General features: G+C 39.0%; 2 protein-coding genes and 1 non-coding gene across 3 annotated transcripts in view; 2 read left to right on the top strand and 1 right to left on the bottom strand.

Annotated features, from left to right (window-relative positions):
• Positions 1-9,749, top strand: part of LOC111530276 (zinc finger protein 559) — a 43,940-nt gene extending 34,191 nt beyond the window's left edge. Inside the window, exon 5 of the mRNA XM_023197445.2 lies at positions 9,664-9,749. Coding sequence (XP_023053213.1) covers positions 9,664-9,735 — 72 coding nt within the window. The 3' untranslated portion in view covers positions 9,736-9,749. The remainder of the gene's footprint in view (positions 1-9,663) is intronic.
• LOC111530304 lies at positions 5,742-5,867 on the bottom strand. The gene has a single exon (XR_002727762.1). It is a non-coding gene; the product is annotated as a U6atac minor spliceosomal RNA (small nuclear RNA).
• Positions 9,658-13,914, top strand: ZNF177 (zinc finger protein 177). Its single transcript, XM_023197446.2, has 5 exons — positions 9,658-9,749; positions 10,367-10,493; positions 10,930-11,022; positions 11,468-11,550; positions 12,061-13,914. Exons 1-5 carry the CDS (start codon positions 9,717-9,719, stop codon positions 13,075-13,077), a joined length of 1,353 nt encoding a protein of 450 aa, XP_023053214.1. The 5' UTR covers positions 9,658-9,716; the 3' UTR covers positions 13,078-13,914.
• The last annotated feature ends 6,605 nt before the right edge of the window (positions 13,915-20,519 follow it).

Raw genomic sequence — 20,519 nt, 5'->3', positions numbered from 1 at the left:
TCAAAAATAAATAAATAAATAAGCTGGCTGAATTACATTCAGCCTGAAAGTTTTCAGGCTGAAAATATTTATTTTTGAAATCATTATGTGATACTGGTTTTTATCACTTTGAGTTGATCATCCTGGTTTTCTTTTGCTCTATTAATGAAGCAAATTATATTGATTTTCTAATAGTAAGCATCTCTTGTATTCCTCTGGTAAACCTAACTTAATTCTGTTGTACTATCTTTCCTATTTATTGACATTTTTTATTTGGACTTATTTTCCTTAGAATATCTGAATCTATGTTGAAATTTGCCTATAATTTTGTTTACTTAAAGTGGCCTTGTCATGTTTGATATCAGTATGCCAATCTCAGAGAACATTGTTCCTTTTATACTGTTAATCACTGTAATCCCTTTGATAAGTTAAACTTTTGTGAAATTAGTTTTAAAGTGACCATTTAAAAAAAAAAAGTGACCATTTTTTTCCCTTGTAATATTGTAAACTGCTGTTAATAGAATAATCAAATGCAAACGTGACATTTTGAACCATACACAATTCTGGGGTTTGCATAAAGGCTATATTAAACCTTCTAAATACCCAACTCTTCCCTATAGAGTGGATAAGTTATCTATACCTAATATAATGTAAACATTAGTGATGAATTACATTGAAGTGTAGTTTAAGTAACCAGAGTCTTCATAAATATGCCTAATCTCTGGAAGATTTTCATCCAGACTAGAATTCTTTCTTCTTTGAGTGGCATAACTGATAAAGCCTTTGAGCATGGTGTTTTTTGGTGAATACCTAAATAATCCAGTTTTGTTTTCTATTTTAAAAGAATGTCTGGGCAGTGAGTTAAGCTGGGAAGACCTAGCGCCTTGCTGACAGCATCAGTCTAGATTCTTCTTTCTTTTACATGTTTTGAATTGTGGTAAAATATCTAAAGCCAAATTTGCCATTTTAATCATTTTTAAATGTACAAGTCAGTGGCATTAATTGCATTCACAGTGTTACTCAACCATCACCAGCTAGTTCTTTTTATTGTAATTTCTACATAGTCAGTTTTGGTAAGTTATATTTCTGTAGGAATCAATTTATTTCCTGAAAGTTTTGAATTTGATTAAAGTTATTCATGTCTTGTTTAATCTCTGCAACATCTATAGTTGTGTTTTTCTCCCTTTTTGTTTGAAGAGTTTTGCCTGATTTTTCTCCTAGTAGCTTTCAAAGAACCAGTTTGTCGCTTGAGTGACACTGTTGTTTTCTAGTTCATCATAGTATTTTTTGCTATTCCGGCTCCAACCACTGAAGTTAATTTTTAACTTTACTTCTTTTCTAATATAAACATATAAAAAGCTTATTTTTTTCCTATGGACCAGTTTAGCTACATTCTACAAGTTGTGGTACTTAGAACTAATCAATAACTATAGTATTATGTATTTTCTAATGCAATTCTTTTATAAAACCATAAGGTTTTTGGAAGTGTGATGTGTTCTGTATTCCAAATGTGTTACTTTTTTCTATTTGCTTGAAAAATATGAAACCACTAACATTCAACCAGTTTTAAACTACCAAAACAGCCGTTTCATCTAGTTCAACGTAATCTCTTGTAATTAACTTACAATTTAATTACATTGTAATTAAGACATGTCAGAGAACGTGTCTGTATACCAAATCTTTTTCTAATTTTTTTAATTTTTAATTTTTGTGGGCACATAGTAGGTATATATATTTAAGGGGCACTTGCGATGTTTAATATACCAAATTTTGAAAGATAGCTTACAGTATATTTACCATACAATATGGTCAGTTTTTATAAACACTTCATTTGTGCTTCAAAAGAATGTATGTATACTCATTACATTCAGTCGTGTCCCTCAGTGTGCTAGATTAAACATACTTATTGTATTGTTCAAATCTTCATATCCTTTTTTTATATGATCTATCGCTGAGCGGTGTTTGAAAGTCTTAAAGTGTTGATGATTTGTGTTATTTCTTCTTTAATTGTACTAGCTTCTGCTTTATGAGTTTTATGAGACTAGAATTTTATATCTTCTTGATTAATTGGTACTTTACATCCTCATGTCATTACCTCTGATAGTGCCTTTTGTCTTAAAATGTATGAAATTAATTTAGCTAACTTTATTTTGGTTAATATTCACCTGGTATATCTTTCTTATTTTTGAGACTCAGTTTTTTGTTTTTTGTTTTTTCTTTTTTGGGACGGAGTTTCGCTCTTGTTGCCCAGGCTGGAGTGCAGTGGCGCAATCTCAGCTCCCGCAACCTCCACCTCCCGGGTTCAAGTGATTCTCCTGCCTCAGCCTCCCAAGTAGCTGGTATTACAGGCATATACCACCAAGCCCGGCAAATTTTGTATTTTTTTTTTGGTAGAGACGGGATTTCTCCATGTTGGTCAGGCTGGTCTCATACCCCTGACCTCAGGTGATCCACTCCGCCTTGGCGAGACTCAGTTTTTATGTGTTGTTGTGGGTTGCAGTGCATCTAATGAAATAACATAGAGCTGGAGTTTATCTTAATCTACCGGGACAGTCTTTTTAAACTGCAGAATTTAGCCCATTTGTACGCTTACTGATAAAGTCAGACATTTTCTACCATCTTACTACATTGTGCTTTTCATTTGACCTATTTTTTTGTTTCATTTCCCTTATTTTTCTTACCTTTGGAATTGAGGGTTTTTTTTTTAACCTAATTCCATTTTGTCTTCTAGACTGTGAGTTAACTCATTATATCCATCCTTTGAATTTTTACCCTATTTTATCATGCATACTTACAGTCTAAAGCTCATCAATCAATATTGTGAGTCTCCAGTGGAAGAATACAAGGAACATACAACTGAGTCACCTCCTTCCCAATTTATATATTATTTAGTATTAGGATTGAGCTTATTTTTCCATCTCACAAATTGGATATTATTATCATTTTATATAGTAAAGGTTTCTTTAATTTTATCCATTTTACCTGTGTTCATTCTACTTAACATTCCTATCTCCTGAAGTACTTTTAATTTACTTCTGTGATGGTCTTTTTTGATGGGTACGTTGTCTCCGGTCTTTATTTTAAAATGCCTTTGTTTAACTGTCCTTGTATATTTTTTAAGCTTTTAATCATGAAAATTTTTAATTCTCCACAGAAGTAGAATAGTACAGGTGTCTCTCGTATCCATGGGGGACTGGTTCCTGGACCCCCACAGGGCTTCCAAACTCCACAGTCACAAATTCCTTATATAAAATCGCATTTTATTTGCATATAACCTATACACATCCTCCCATAAATGCTATGTTTTCCCTCCCATTTACTTTAAGTCATCCCTAGATTACTTATAGTACCTAGTACAATAAGTATTATGTAAGTGGTTCGTTGGTTTTTTGTTTTTTTTTAAGAGATGGAGTCTCATTCTGTTGCTCAGGCTGGAGTGCAGTGTTGTGATCATAGCTCACTGCAGCGTGAAACTCCTGGACTCAGGTAATCCTCCCACCTTAGCCTCCCAAGTGGCTGGGACCACAGGCATGCACTACCACACCTGGATAACTTAAAAAATAATAATAATAATATATATTTGTAGAGACAGGGTTCTGCTTTATTGCCCAGGCTAGTCTTGAACTCTTGACTTCAAGGCATCCTCCTGCCTCAGCTTCCCAAAGTGCTGGGATTACTAGTGTGAGCCACTGTGCTGGACCATAAATAGTTATGCTGTATTGTTTAAGGAATAATAGCAAGGGGGAAAGTCTACATGTTCGGTACAGACAGAAGCATTTATCTTTTTTTCCACATATTTTTGATCTGTGGTCGTGTAGCGGGCTGACTGTATAATGAATTCTCATGTCCTTAACACCCAGCTTTGACAGTTACCAATATTTTGCTCATCTTGCATCATCTAGCCCTTAGCTGTCCAATACAGTAGCCACTAGCCTCGTGTGGCTATTGAAGTTTAAATGCTTAAAGTTTAACACTAACCTCATTTCAAGTGTTCAGTATCTGTCCATACATGATTAGTGATTACTGTATTAGTGGTTACTGCAAATAAATATTGCTGTTTTTTTCCCCAAGATTTGTTTTTAAAGCAAATTCCAGACATCCTGTCATTTCTTCAGTAAATTACTAACTGTGCATCTCTAGTTGGTTCATCACCACTACTCCATTATCCCAACTAACAAAGTCTGATGTTCCGTGATTGGCTACAGAATATCTTTTTACGTTTGGTTTGTTCAAATGAGAAGCTTAATAGGGTCCCCTTTTTTTTAAATTTTATACCCCTTAAGTTTCTGTTGTGTCTGTTCTCTTCCTCCTCCCTTTTCATTTTTTTAATCCACTGATTTATTAAAGGAATAAAGTTATTTGTTCTTAAAATGTCCCACATAATATTTGGATTTTGCTGACTGGTTTGTTTTCATTGCTTAAACTGGTTATCTTTGTATTTCCTATAAAGAGCAACTAGATAGTTTAACTGTATAGCATTCTAGGTTGATAAGTTATTTTTTTCTCAGCACACTGAAGACATAGTCCTGCTTTCTTCTGATGTCCATTGTTGCTGTTGAGACGTCAGCTATCAGTCTGTTTTTCCTTTTATAGGTGACGTGTGTTTTTCCCCTAGCTGCTTTGGAAATTATGGAAAAAAATCAAATACTAAGGAAGAAAAATCTATAATGAAATTAGATATGGATTTCTTTTTATGTATTCAGCTTGGGGCTTATAATACTTCCAGTACCCAAAGGTTAGTGTCTTTCACTAATTCAAGAAAATCGCTAGGTTTTCATCTAATAGTGCTATCAAAGTTCTAATCTAGTAGTTAATACTGGCATTGAATTTCTCATTTCAGTGGGTTTATTTTTCATTTCTAAAAATTGGTTTTTAAACTAATTAACCATTTTAAAGTATCTTATTCCACATCCATTCAAATTTTTGTTAATTTCTTTAAGCTTCTATATTTTTTAAAGTATGTCTAAAAGGATAATATCTGAAGTGTTAGGCTTTTCCACCTGATAGCTGTGTTTTAGCTGTGTCTTACACATGGTACATTGCGTATTTGTGTTTGTTTCTTAAACTGTGCCTTCCTCAGTTTACTTAGAACTTTGCATATAAGATTTTTTCTCAAGACCTGACTTAAAGTTGATTTTCCAGAGATAGGTCCATTTGCTTGCACTAGTTGCTTGGGGACAATGCCACTTAGGACCCTCTTAAGTGAAATTATTCTCTTGAGGTTGTTTGAACTACACAAATGAATTTGGACTGAAACCTAAAAGAGAGCACTTGTGTACACAAATCCTCAAGAGAGATTTTCTTCCTGTTATACCTGACAGGTACAGTTCCTTGCTTCATGTTTTCATATGGAAATTTTACTTACTTTTTAAAAAACTTTTCACCATGGATTTTCAGTCGTACCCAGGAATAGAGTGCTATGATGAAGCTACTATGTACCTACCACCCAGCCTCAATGATTGTCACCATTTTGCCATTCTTTTTTTTTTTTTTATCAAATGTGGTTTATTAAGACAAAAATTAGAAACAAGCTAAAGTCTTAAAATAGAAATTGACCAAATTATACTAACTCCATAAAATAGAAAAGTATGTAATATTAAGATTGATGATGATGATGTACATCTATTAACTGTCATTGAACTATATTCACGATATATATATATATGTATTTTTTATTATACTTTAAGTTCTAGGGTACGTGTGCATAACGTGCAGGTTTGTTACATATGTATACTTGTGCCATGTTGGTGTGCAGCACCCATCAAAAACGATGGTTAGATGCCACGAAGTAGGTGGCAATGCCTTAACCTTATGCGTGTTGTCAGGCCCGAGGGCCTCTTCCATCCTTGTCAAGGGGAGTGCTAACCTTCTCTCCTTTCATACAACACCTGCCATGCCATTCTTACTACATCCATTTTTTTCCCTTGCTTCCTTTCATAATTCAGTTGGGTTTTTTTTTTTTTTTTTTGAGAGAGTCTTGCTCTGTCTCCCAGGCTGGGGTGCAGTGGCATGATCTTGGCTCACTGCAACTTCTGCCTCCCAGGTTCAAGTGATTCTCCTGCCTCACCCTCCCAAGTAGCTGGGATTACAGGCACCCACCACCACACCTAGCTAATTTTTGCATTTTAGTAGAGACGGGGTTTCACCATGTTGGTCAGGCTGGTCTTGTTTTTTTAAAGGAGTTGACACCAAAAGCACAGGCAAGAAAGGCAAAAATAATGAAGTGAAACTACATCAGACTATCATGTCATCTACAAACAGATAATTTTACTTATTTTCCAACATAGATGCCTTTTGTTTTCTTGCATAATTGTTCTGGCTAGAACTTCCAGTCGTATGTTGACTGGAAGTGGCGAGGATGGGCATCTTGTTCCCAATCTTAGAGGAAAAGCCTTCAATTTTTTACAATTGACTATAAGCTGTGGCTTTGTCACCTATGGCCTTTACTGGTATTGAAGTACATTCCTTCTATAACTAATTCGTTGAGGGTTTTTATCACAGAATGCTGAATTTTACTAAGTGCTTTTTCTGCATCTATTCTAATGATCATATAGTTTTTATCCTTCATTTTGTCAGTATGGCATATCACATTGATTTTGCATATCTTGAACTATCCTTGAATTTCTGGGATAAATCCCACTTGATCATGGTATATGATCCTTTTAATGTACTGTTGAATATGGTTTGCTAGTATTTTATTGAGGAGTTTGCATCTATTTTCAGTAGGGATATTGGCTTGTAGTTTTTTGCTATTACAGTGTTTTTTCTGGCTTTGGTATCCGTGTAATGCTGACCTCATAAAATGAGTTTGATGAAGAGCTTGGTTGGGCTCCTCTTCCATTTTTTTGGAAAAGTTTGAGAAGGATTATTCTTTAAATGTTTGGTAGAATTCAGCAGTGAAGCCATCAGGCCCTAGGCTTTTCTTTGATGGAAGATTTTTCCTCACTGATTTAATCTCTGTACTCTTATTGATCTTGTCAGGTTTTCTATTTATGATTCAGTCTTAGCAGGTTGTATGTTTTTAGGAATGTATCCATTTATTCTAGATTATCCAATTTTGTGGCATATAATGTTTCATTATAGTCTCACGATCCTTTGTATTTCTGTAGTTATCAGTTGTAATGCCTTCTCTTTCATTTCTAATTTTACTTCAGTCTTGTCTATTTTCATCTTAGGTAGTCTGGCTAAAGGTTTTTGTTGGTTTATCATTTCATACAACCAACTTTCAGTTTCATCGATCTTTTCTGTTGTCTCTCATTTATTTCGGCTATGATCTTTATTATTAATTTCCTTCCTTCTACTGGCTTTGGGCTTAGTTTCTTCTTTTTTCCTTCTGCTGACTTTGGGCTTAGCTGCTGCTTTTTCTAGTAACTTGAGGTGTAACATTAAGCTATATAAGATCTTTCCTACTCACCCTTGCTCTCTTTGGTTCCCATTTACGTGGAATGTCTTTTCCCATCGTTTTACTTTCAGGATACATGCATTCTTAAAGCTATAGTGAGTTTCTTGTAGGCAGCATATACCTTAGGTCTTTCTTTTTTAATCCAGTCAGCTACTATGTGTTTTGACTAGAGAATTTAATCCATTTACTTTTTTGTTTGCTTTAAGGAGATAGGATTTCTGTCACCCAGGCTGGAGTGCAGTGGCATGATCATACTCTGACCACTCCCAAGTTCAAGCGATCCTCCCACCCTAGCCCACCAAATAGCTGGAACTACAGGCAGATGCCACCACACCCAGATAATTTTTTTAAATTATTTTCTGTAGAGATGTTGTCTTGCTATGTTGCCTAGGCTGGTCTCAAACTCCTGCCTGCTCTCAAGTGATCATCCCGCCTCAGCCTCCTGAGTACATTTATATTTAAAGTAATTATTGATAAGTACTTACTGTTGCCATTTTGTTCATTCTTTTGTGGCTGTTGTACAGATGTTTTGTTCCTTTCTTCCTCCCTTCCTTTGTGATTTGATGACTTTCTTTAGTGATATGCTTTGATTCCTTTCTCTTTTCTCCATAATATAGGTTCTTGCTTTGTGGCTGCTATGAAGCTTAAAACATCCTGTAGTTTTAGTAGTCTGTTTTAAGCTGTTAACAGCTTAGCTTTGATTGCATACAATTTATACTCTTACTTCCATTTCCCACATTTTATGTTTTTGATGTCACAATTTACGTCTTTCTATATTGTGTATTAACAAATTATTGTAACTTTTTAATATTTTTATTTTTTAATCTTTTATACTTGAGTTAAAAGTTATTTAGATACTACTGTTGCAGTATTAGGGTAATCTGGATTGAGTGTATAATTACCTTTATCCCAGTGGGTTTTATAATTTTATGTTTTCATGTTACTAAGTGTCCTTTCTTTTAAGCTGAAGAATTTACTATTTCCTATAAATCAGCTCCATTACTCATGAAGCCCTTCATCTTTTGTTTGTCCAAGGAAGTTTTTATCTCTTCATTTCTGAAGGCCATTTTTGGCAGATAAAACATTCTTGGTTGGTAGTACAGTCATGCACTGCATGAAGACATTTTGGTCAGTGATGGACTACATATGTGACAGTGGTCTCATAACATAATGGTGCTAAAAAAATTCCAATCACCTAGTGACATAGCCAATGTAACATTGTAAAGCACATTACTCACATGTCGTGGTTTAATCCTGCACTGTCAGTCATGTAACAGTAGTACATATGATTATGTACAATACAGATTATGTGCAGTACATAATAATGGATAATAGTAATAAGTGACCACATTACTGGTTTATATTATTTTTATACCATTTGTGTTATTTTAGAGTGCATTCCTTCTACTTACTAAAAAAGAAGAGTTAACTCAAAAACAGCCTCAAGCAGATGCTTCAGAAGAGATTCCAGAAGGCGTTGTCACCATAGATGTCAGCTCCATGCGTGTTATTGCCCCTGAATACCTTAAATGGGACATGATAGAAGGTGTAAGACAGTGATATTCATGATCCTAAACCTATGTAGGCCTAGATTAATGCATATGTGTCTTCGTTTACAACAAAAAAAGTTTAAAAAGTAAAATCGGGCAGGCAAACTGGGCCTTGAAGGTAGGCTACTGAGTTAAGAAGAGTCCTGGAAGATTTGCAGCAGATTTTGATGACTTCACATATACAGCTGAGTGTACTAAATGTTGTTCTGGAATGTCACCCTTTTATTATGAAATGCAAATGTGCTCACCTTTATGGTCCCTACAAGTTACTCATTATTATTGTAAGTAATTTAGGGATGTTAACTCAGCCCAACCCTATGAAGTCTGTCCTATTCTAACAATGAGGAAAGTGAGGTGCGATATAAGATATTCCAAACTCATCTTGAAGATTTCTTATTCTATACCAGACTCAGCTATTTCCCCAGTGAGTCCTGGTTTCTGTCATGGGTAAATGGTATTCAGAGAGAGTTTTGCACTTTAGAGGCTCATTCCTCCTGAGCTGTTAGCAGTCATAAGCCTTTTTAGTGGTTCAGGCTACAAAAAAGTCAAATAAGAAAAAATGAAAAATGCATACTATATTTCTAATTTGAGGATATACTGTGTTCTTGGATAAGGAGACAAATTATAACTAAATTCTGTGTGTATACTCTTTAGTATGAAGAAGCTTCCAAGCCTGCTAGTGTTGAGTATCTAGTAGGCCTAGACTCTAATGGCTTCTATTTTCTCCTCTAGCTCTGCCTGCTTAGGACTCTGCCCAGCCAGGAAGGAAACCTACAGGAGGAAGAATGGCTGCAAGGTGGCTGACAGCCTGGTCACAGGTACACAAGAAATTTCTCGATTTCCAAAAGCACACTGCCATTCCTGGAAAGAACACATCTCTTGCCCCTGACCTGAAGCTTCACAGCCCAATCTGAGCTGGCTTCATCTTCCGCAGTTCCCAGGCTGCTTCATGTGGAAGAGGGAATCCCTGGGAAAGGCTTGTGTTCCCACATTTGTTAACTTTCTCCAGATATTCTTCCATATTTTTGAGTATGAATTCCATGCTTTAGTGAGTGCTGTAAACGAAGACTTTTACTAGGAAAACTGTTTATCATTTCTCAAATATTTCTTGCATTCCTACAGTATACCCTATCTATACTGGATCTGAATAAGACCAAGAGAGTCCTTACAGCCTCACTGTGCAAAGATCAAGCCAATCATATTTTAGAAAAGCTGTTTTGACCACGACCCTGAATGAAATGGCCCAGGGAGTAGGATTTAAAGAGAGTTCTGAGAAGTCAGCTTTAAGGCAAATTAATAGAAGGCCTCTGATGTATGTCTGAGTTTCCAGTGCCCTGGGTCTTCTCTCCAGTCCTGTCAGCCTCACCCACCTTTCTCCTGGTATATTGTCAAAAATGGTCATCGGCTGAGCCAGAATATGTATGTGATGTTTTAGAACTCCGTGACCTTCCAGGAAGTGGCAGTGGACTTTTCCCAGGAGGAGTGGGCATTGCTGGACCCTGCTCAAAAAAATCTATACAAAGATGTGATGCTGGAGAACTTTAGGAACCTGGCCTCAGTGGGTAAGGCTGGCCTCATTCCTTCATTTGTTTATGTAGCAAATAGTTCTTAAGCGCATATTGTATTCCAGAATCTGTGAAAAGAACGGCACTACAGTGGTTAACCACAAAACGAATGGTCCCTGCCCTTGAGGGGGCAGTCCAGTGGCTTCCCATGAAAATGCACTGATTTCATTTTCTCTGTCACTAATAGCTTTAGGTAATTTGTGATCTGTCTCTGATCTTGTGTATAGGTTTCAAGGGTCACTTCTGTATAGGGCATGGACTATGCTTTTTGGTCTTTGTGAAAGAACGAACTCGGCTCTGATTGTTTTGCTGTTCCTAAAGCTGCACTTGACTATTTTAGCATTCCTTTAATTAAAGTCAAAGTATGGCAGTCAGTTTTGTGGAATATTTAATTCTCACACATTTCTCCCACATCCTCTTTCTGCACGAGCAGGGTATCAGCTCTGCAGACACAGTCTGATCTCCAAGGTGGATCAAGAAGAGCTGAAGACAGATGAAAGAGGAATTCTACAAGGTGACTGTGCAGGTGAGCCCTGGGCAGAACAGAGTACGGCCTTGGCCATTGAGGGTTGGTACATTTGGGAATGTCACTCAGTGCAGGAAATGAGGCCATTACATGAGCTTCCTTCCTGTTTCACCATCTGTCCAATCATTCATGTGTTAATTTGGTCTCCGAGAAAAGTTTTAATCCCTCTTTAAATGTAACATTTCCATGAATGCCTTTTGTTTAGTTCTCCCTATTTTCCAGATACTGTCTTATTTTCCAACCTCCACAATCCTTTCCAACTAAAATACCTCCCATTTCTACTGCTTGTTCCTATCACTGGTGAATCACTGGTTGTGTCTTCTCTCTCACATTTCTCTACTTGCAAGATACTATTTGAAAACAAATCTATAGGGTCTTGCTCCCTTTTTCTTTCATCCCAACCTTTTCTCCCAATAATTATAAAAATTTTTCTGTGCTATTTCAGACTGGGAAATTCGACTTAAATCAAAAGATGTAATTGCTATGCAGAACATTCCTGGGGGAAAAACATCCAATGGCATAAACATGGTAAGACTTAACTCAGAATTATTCCTGGTCTTTGTAGAAGTCGTCTGGGAATTTCAGTGAGTTAAAACATCAGCACCCAAAGCAGGGGTAAGAGTTCAGGCACCAAGCTATCTCAGGAGAGAGTTTGATTTTCATGAAATTGGAGAAATCTGTAAACCTAAGTTAACGCTTGCTGGCTCACAGAGAATAACCACAAGTAAACATTTACTTAAATATGATTTTAATGTTAAGTATTTAGTACATAATTCATTCATTCTTCACTCAGTATTAGAAAAACTATATTAAAGAAGCCCTTTGCTGGGAAGGAATAGAGCCTTGGACAGAGGACTGGGCTTATTCAACTTGAAAAAGCTAATAGGGCAAAAGTCATATGCACATACTGAAAATGGTAAACATGTCAGTTACGATCATGTGCTTCCTATATACGGCAGAATCCTCATGGAAGAGAATTCCTGTGAATAAGGTGAAAGTGAAAAAGCCTTTAGTCACCACTTACTCCCTTTTCAATAGGCAGAAAATCAACCTGGTAAGAACTCCCTGGAGTGTAACCATTGTGGGAAATTCAGAAAGAACACTCTCTTTATTTGTACAAGATATTGTAAGGGAGAGAAATGCTATAAATATACAGAGTATGGCAAAGTCTTCAACCATCCATCAACTCTTAGGAGTCATGTGAGCATTCACATTGGAGAGAACACTCTTGAATTTACTGATTGTGGAAAAGCTTTCAATCAAGAGTCATCCCTTGGGAAACACTTAAGAACTCCCTCAAGAGAGAAGTGTCATGAGTATGATCAATGTGATACGTCCTTTAGCCTACACTCTTCCTGCTCACTACATGAGCAAATACCTACTGGAGAGAAAGGCAATGAATGCAGTGACTATGGCACCCTTCAGAACTGTGTCAGAACTCACACTGGAAAGAGGTCCTATGAATGCAGTGAGTGTGGGAAAGCCTTCATTTTTCGGTCTTCCCTTAAGAAACACGTGAGATCTCATACTGGAGAGAAGCCTTATGAGTGTGATCACTGTGGAAAATCCTTTAGCCAGAGCTCTCATCTGAATGTGCACAAAAGAACTCACACTGGAGAGAAACCCTATGACTGTAAACAATGTGGGAAGGCTTTCACTGTTCCTTCATCCCTTCAGAAACATGTGAGAACCCACACTGGAGAGAAACCATATGAATGCAGTGACTGTGGAAAAGCCTTCATTGATCAGTCATCCCTTAAGAAACACATACGCTCTCACACTGGAGAGAAGCCTTATGAGTGTAACCAGTGTGGAAAATCCTTTAGCACAAGCTCTTACCTTATTGTGCACAAGAGAACTCACACTGGTGAGAAAACCTATGAGTGTAAAGAATGTGGGAAGGCCTTTAGGAATTCCTCTTGCCTGAGGGTACACGTGAGAACTCACACTGGAGAGAAGCCTTACAAATGTATTCAGTGTGAAAAAGCCTTTAGCACAAGCACTAACCTTATAATGCACAAGCGAATCCACACTGGCCAGGAACTACATGAATGAGATGATGACAGGAAAGTGTTTGTTGCCCCTCATGCCTCCTTTCTCACTTTAGAACATACATTGCAGAGAAGCCCTGTTATGGCCACATGGAAACAGCCTTCTGGCCCAACTCTGGCTGGCTGTTACACTGGGACAAACCTTATAAATGTTATAGCGCTGATTGTTTTTATCAGTATTTCATTCTTATATGTGTCACAACTTATTAAGTATATTATGTAGATCTTATAGTTATCTTTTCAGTTTAATTCCATTGTGAACAGAATACATGGTCTTCAATTTGTAGATTCTTTGTGATACAGATTTGAACATAATTAATTGCTGGACACTGATGTACTGAGGCAGACAGAACTAGTTGCTGTCTCGATACCCATTCCTCCCTTGTTAAAGTAATAAAATTTACCATTTAGTTCAAGCTGGCAATGTGGACAGTTTTCACCCAGCTTTCCTTACAGCTGTGAGTGGCCAAATATGTCCACATCCCTAGCCCATGCAAAGTAGGCAGAAGTCACTGGATACAGCTTCTGAGGAAGCTCATGGAAATGGGAATATCTCATCTGGTATTTTTTTCTTAACTATTTGCCCTCTGTCTTATCCCTTATTTCCTAGAAAATATATACACCAAGAGGAGGACAGAGAAAGGATACTAAATGAAACAGGGGAGATACAATGTTATCTGGTTGCACCAATCCTGTATTGCTTATCTCTGGGTTTTGTATTACAAGAGGAAAATGAACTGCCACGTGGTTTAAACCACTCTTGTGGGAAGTTCCTCTTTCAGCTGATTTCAGTCCTAACTGTTACATCTAATATTATGGTCAAGTTTTAGGACTCTTTCAAGTACGGTTGAAAAATTGTGTTTTCTAAGGCAGAAGGATCACTTAAGCCTAGGAGCTTGAAATCAGCCTAGGTGACACAGACCCCATCTCTACCAAAAAAAGAATAATTAGCTGGGTGCAGGCTGCACACTTGTAGCCTCAGCTACTCTGGAGGGCAGAGGCAGGAGGATCATTTGAGCCCAGAAGTTGAGGATGCAGTAAGCCGTGTTTGCACCATTGTACTCCAGCCTGGAAAACAGAGTGAGACCCCAACTCTTAAAAAAACAAAAAAGGTCGTATATTTACAAACGTTGTCTCCTGATCTCTATAATCGAGAGTGGTATTGTGTCCGGAATTGGTGGGTTCTTGGTCTCACTGACTTCAAGAATGAAGCCACAGACCCTCGCGGTGAGTGTTACAGTTCTTAAAGATGGTGTGTCCGCAGTTTCTTCCTTCTGGTGGGTTCGTGGTCTTGCTGGCTTCAGGAGCGAAGCTGCAGACCTTCACAGTGAGTGTTGCAGCTCTTAAAGGTGGCACGTCTGGAGATGTTCGTTCTTCCTGGTGGGTTCATGGTCTCACTGGCTTCAGGAGTGAAGCTGCATACCTTCAAGGTGAGTGTTGCAGCTCATAAAGATGGCATGGACCCAAAGAGTGAGTGGCAGCAAGATTTATTGCAAAGAGTGAAAGAACAGAGCTTCCAGTGTGGAAGGGGACCCTAGTGGGTTGCCGCTGGCTGGCTCAGGCAGCCTGCTTTTATTCCCTTATCTGACCCCACCCACATCCTGCTAATTGGTTCACTTTACAGAGAGCTGATTTGACTGTTTTGACAGGGTGCTCATTGGTACGTTTACAATCCCTGAGCTAGACACAACAGTGTTGATTGTTGTATTTACAATCCTTTAGCTAGATATAAAAGTTCTTCAAGTCCCCACTAGACTCAGGAGCCTAGCTGGCTTCACTTACTGGATCCCACGCTGGGGCTGCAGGTGGAGCTGCCTGCCAGTCCCGTGCTATGCACCCATACTCCTCAGTCCCTGGGCATTTGATGGGACTGAGCACCGTGGAGGAGGGGTCAGCATTCGTTGGGGAGGCTCGGGCTGCATGGGAGCCCACCATAGAGTGGTTGGGGCATGGCGGGCTGCAGGTTCTGAGCCCTGCCCCACGGGGAGACAGCTTAGGCCCAGCGGGCTGGCACTGCTGGGGAACTGGGCACACCCACCACAGCTGCTGGCCTGGGTGCTAAGCCCCTCACTGCCCCAGGCTGGCGGCACCAGCCGGCCACTCCAAGTGTGGGGCCTGACGAGCCCGTGCCTGCGGGCACTCGGACTGGCCTGTGAGTGCTGCGCACAGCCCTGGTTCCCACCCATGCCTCTCCCTCCACACCTACCCACAAGCAGAGGGAGCTGGCTCAGCCCAGAGAGGGGCTCCCACAGTGCAGTGGCGGGCTGAAGGGCTCCTCAAGCGCCGCAAGAGTGGACACCGAGGCCGAATAGGCACTGAGAGTGAGGGCCACTGGCACATTGTCACCTCTCAGTATGTTAAAACGTCATACTATAACCATGGTTTTTCTAAATTTTTTGTTGTTTTTGAGACATAGTCTCACTGTGTCGCCCACGCTGGAGTGCAGTGGTGTGATCTCAGCTCACTGCAACCTCTGCCTTCCGAGTTCCAATGATTTCTCGTGTCTCATCCTCCCAAGTAGCTGGGATTACAGGCACATGCTACCATGCCTGGGTACCTTTTTGTATTTTTAGTAGAGGCAAGGTTTCACCATATTTACCAGGTTGGTTTCAAACTCCTGATCTCAAGTGATCCCCTGCCTTGGCCTCCCAGAGTGCTGGGATTACAAGTGTGAGCCACTGCACCCAGCCAAATTTTTTTTTTAAAAATCTTTCTTCTTAGGCCAGTGCAGTGGTGCATGTCTGGAATCCCAGCACTGTGGGAGTGCAAGGCAGGCAGATCACTTGCACTTACCAGTTCAGGCCCAGCCAATGAGTCGAAACTCCATCTCTAAAAAAATACACACACACACACACACACAAATTAGCCAGGTATGGTAGTGTGCTACTCAGCAGGCTGAGGTTGAGAGGATCACCTGAGCCCAGGAGGCAGAGGTAGCAGTGAGCCGAGATCATACCACTGCATTTCTGCCTGGGCCACAGCGAGACTGTCTCAGGAAAAAATAAAAATCTGTTTCTCATTTTTTGGGGGGCATTACAGTTGGGTACAAATGGGCTTACTCATTTTATGTTTCTGGCAAATTGTCCTATTATTCTTATAGTACCCATAGTTTTTCCGTAATAATTTTCATTAATTTACTTGATATAAATGTGAGATACTGACTTAGAAATGCCATTTTCTCAAACTGTAAGGACAACCAGGAGCAACTTTTTCTCAGCATTACATCAGTTACACTGTTGCTTACAATAACATCCACCAGGTATGCTCATCTTTTCATCCCACAACTTGTCCTCTCTATTGAAGCCTTTATGAGTTCTTTCATAAGACATAGGTGAATAAGATGTTTGTTTGGGAATAGACCCAAACATTCAGGCTAACCACCTGAAGTTTCTAGGGGTTCAGTTATCTGGAGCTTACCAAGATATTCCCTCTAAAGTGAAGGGAAAATTGCTGCAATTTGTGCTACTAACAACAAATAGCACAATGCTTAGTAAGCTTTTTTGGTTTCTGGAGGCACTATATTAGTGAAGTTTCTACCTTACAGAAAAGAAGCAATATGACAACACTTTGAAAATTTGGAGAAACAACACATTATGGGCCAGGCATGGTGGCTCACGCCTGTAATCCCAGCACTTTGGGAGGCCGAGGTGGGTGGATCACCTGAGCTGACCAACACGGAGAAAACCTGCCTCTACCAAAAGTAAAAAAAAATTAGCTGGGGATGGTGGCGCATGCCTCTAGTCCCAGCTACTTGGGAGGCTGAGGCAGGAGAATCACTTGAACCCGGGAGGCAGAGGTTGCAGTGATTCGAGATTGCACTCCAGCCTGGGCAACAAGAGCGAAACTCCATTTCAAAAAAAAAAAGAACAACAACACATTCTGGCAATATATGAGGGCAGGATAACAAACTCAGACAAGGACAGAATGAAACCTGAAAACCTTCAAAAACAGTTTACAAGATAGAAGGAAACTTTTTGTTTTGAGATGGAGTGTTGCTATGTTACCAGGCTAGAGTGCAGTGGCGTGATCTCAGCTCACTGCAACCTCCGCCTCTTGGGTTCAAGTAATTCTCCTGCCTCAGCCTCCGAGTAGCTGGGACTACAGGCATGCACCACCACACCCAGCTAGTTAGAGATGGGGTTTCACCATGTTGGCCAGGATGGTCTCGATCTCTTGACCTCATGATCCGCCTGCCTCAGCCTCCCAAAGTGCTGAGATTAAAAGTGTGGGCCCCCATGTCCGGCTGAAACTGGGTATTTTTTAAAAAGAAACCATCATATCAAATTTAAATTTACCCAGAAATGCAAAGTTGGTTATACATTGGAAAAAATCAATAAATACAATTCACTTTTAAAGTAGGCTTATTACTCATTCACTCATACTAATAATTACTAGGCACCTAAAATGAATGAGGCAGTGTTCAAAGCATTTAACACATTATTGAAAAAACAGGATTATCTCAGTAAATATAGAAAAAGCCATAAAGAGGTATTACTGAGAAAAATCTTTCAAAATATAAACACTATATAAAAATGCAAAAGTAAACAATGGTGGAAAACGAGTTTAAAATCAGGAAGATAATGGTATCCACTATTAAAAACACTACTTAGTATTTTACTGGACTCTTAAGTGAGGCAGGCTAATGATATTTAAAAACCTAAGGACCAGAAAAGTAGAAGTAAATGTCTTTATAATATTACCTAAATGGAAAATTTCAAAGGATCTATATATAAATTATTAGAATTAATGAAAATGTTTAGTATCTTAAGGTAAACTTGCAACTTATACTCAGGAATAGAAATAATAAAATTTAGAGGTTGATACCACTTATGAGAGCAACAATAGTATAACATATGGAAGAATAAATTTAAAATTTACCAAAATTGTTTTGAAGACAGTATTGAAAACATTAAAGATGACCTAAACAAATTTGAGACATTCATAGGCCAAATTCTGAAAAGACTCAATTCTCCCAAACTGATTTAGATTCCAAAAGTTACAAAGTTACACAGCTCCACTTCCAGATGGGCTGTAGACATTTACAGGAACCCACATGAATAAATAGTGAATTAACATCTTCAAAGACCCTGGAAATCTGTGGACAATAAAAGGAGTGAGAGAATTAAATGCCAGAGGATGAGCTCCTCCTAGAAGAGCAGAAATCAGTGGCTGGTTTCTTCCCTGAAGGCATTTTCCTGGTCTAGGAGCAGACTGGTGGCAAGCCAGGCCTGCCACAGGCAGAGGAACTTCACTGGAATATGGGGGCGGGGCAGGGGGGGAATTACAGTCACAAGGCTAGTGTGACACTGTAATATAAAACGGACTGTCTTTACCAGTGCTGCATATCCCTATGATGATTTGCTGAGTGTGTAGCAATAGCTGGTGTTGGGCACTAACCAGGAAAAAAATAGATATCCCTGTTGTCTTGCAATGCTTAGATTCCACAGTCCTGCTAGAGGAAGTGCTCTGAAATAGTCACAGGAAAGATCTTACTCAAGATGTTTGAAACCAGAAGTGAACCAAAATTAATTTTTTTCACATCTCAACCTCTGATTGGATCAAAGTTGAGGAGATTCTCATCTGAACTGCTTGACAGAGGAAACGGAGTGACTTCTATATGAAAATATTTTTTTGATTTCTGCTGTTCTTTTAAACATAATATCCACATACAATTTAAAACATCACATGATGTGCAGAGCAGGAGGACAATGTTACTAATCATCAAGAGCAAATGCTCCAACAGAAATAGATCCATAGATGATACGGCAAGTTAGAATTAGCAGACAAGGACTTTAGAATTGTTATAGAACCAATAGGTTCGTTATGTCTGCTGTGTAGTAGCACACCAATTACATAGGGATTAAGCAGAGTTTAATTACCACAGGGTGCCAAGTAAGGAGATAAGAGGAGACAAATCTATACCCCCAAGAAGTTCCAGGCTGGAGTTTTAAAGGGGATCAGGGAGGGTGAAGGACTGGAGAATTAGGGTTGTTGATGGTCAGAGCAAGCAGGATGAAGTCATCAGGATGTGGAAACTGGATTCTTTGGTAAGTCAGCTCGTGGGGCGCCTCAGACCAGCTGAGTCAATGGGGTCCTTCAGACTAGCTGACATGGTATGTTTATCAGCATGTAAAAAGTGTGAAAGAGTATCTCAAAGGAAAAACTTAATGTTTTATAATGGTTAAGGGGAAGTATGATCTTGTAACAGGGTGATATGGTTTGCCTGTGTCCCCACTTTGAATTGTAATAATCCCCAGCTGTCATGGGAAGGACCCAGTGGGAGGTAATTGAATCATGGGGGTGGGTCTTTCCCATGCTGTTTTCATGATATGAATAAGTCTCATGAGAACATACGATTTTATAAAACGGCAGTTCCCCTGCACACGCTCTCTTGCTTGTCACCATGTAAAGTATCCCTTTGCTCTTTGTCTTGGGCCATGATTGTGAGGCCTCCCCAGCCATGAGGGTCTGTGAGTCCGTTAAACCTCTTTCCTTTATAAATTACCTAGTCTCAGGGATGTCCTTATTAGCAGCATGAGAACAGACTAATACACAGGGTCTACATGATTCTAGGACAGTAGGCACCAGTGAACTATGAAGGAGGAGGTCAGAGATTAAACTTGATTAATGTTGAATGTGCTATAAGGTTGGTTTTTCATTTATCCCCCTCCCTTCTTTCCTGATTAATTTTATAAAGTTTATAGGGGCAGTTTCAGAATTGTCCCTATAAGTTATCACAGATACATTAAATAAAAAATTTCAAATGGATGAAAATACATAGAATTGTAGGCTTATGTCTGTAATCCCAGCACTTTGGGAGGCCAAGGCAGGCGGATCACGAAGTCAGGAGTTCGAGACCAGCCTGGACAACATGGTGAAACCCCATCTCTACTAAAAATAGAAAAATCAGCTAGGTGTGGTGGCACATGCCTATAATCCCAGGTACTCGGGAGGCTGAGGTAGGAGAATCACTTGAACTTGGGACGCAGAGGTTGCAGTGAGCCAAGATTGTGCCATTGCACTCCAGGGTTGGGTGACAGAGCAAGACTCTCAAAAAAAAAAAAAACAAGAAAAAAGAAAATACATAGAATTACATTATCTAAGTGGAATCTATAAAGTAGAAACAGACAATCTAGAGGTAAAAATTACAGTCTCTGAAATTTTTTTAAAAAATTCTGTAAGTGGGCCTAAAAGCAAACTAAACACAGCAAATAAAGGTGGGGGAAGAGGGCAATCAGTGAACTCAAGGTAGGTTAACAGAAATGTGCCAAACTTATGGACACGGGAAAACAATGAGTATTTTCTAAGACTGATTAAAAACATCAAACCAGCAGATTCAAGCTTGGCAAACCCAAGTGAGATAACTGCAAAGAAAACCACAATCAGACACTTCACCATCAATCTGTTTAAAAAAAAAAAAAAAAGGATCCCAGCACAAGATGGCCG

This window comes from Piliocolobus tephrosceles, chromosome 21 (assembly GCF_002776525.5).
Source record: "Piliocolobus tephrosceles isolate RC106 chromosome 21, ASM277652v3, whole genome shotgun sequence".
NCBI lineage: Eukaryota > Metazoa > Chordata > Mammalia > Primates > Cercopithecidae > Piliocolobus > Piliocolobus tephrosceles.
The sequence above is the reverse complement of the archived record's forward strand: the minus strand, read 5'-3'. Positions and strand labels throughout refer to the sequence as shown.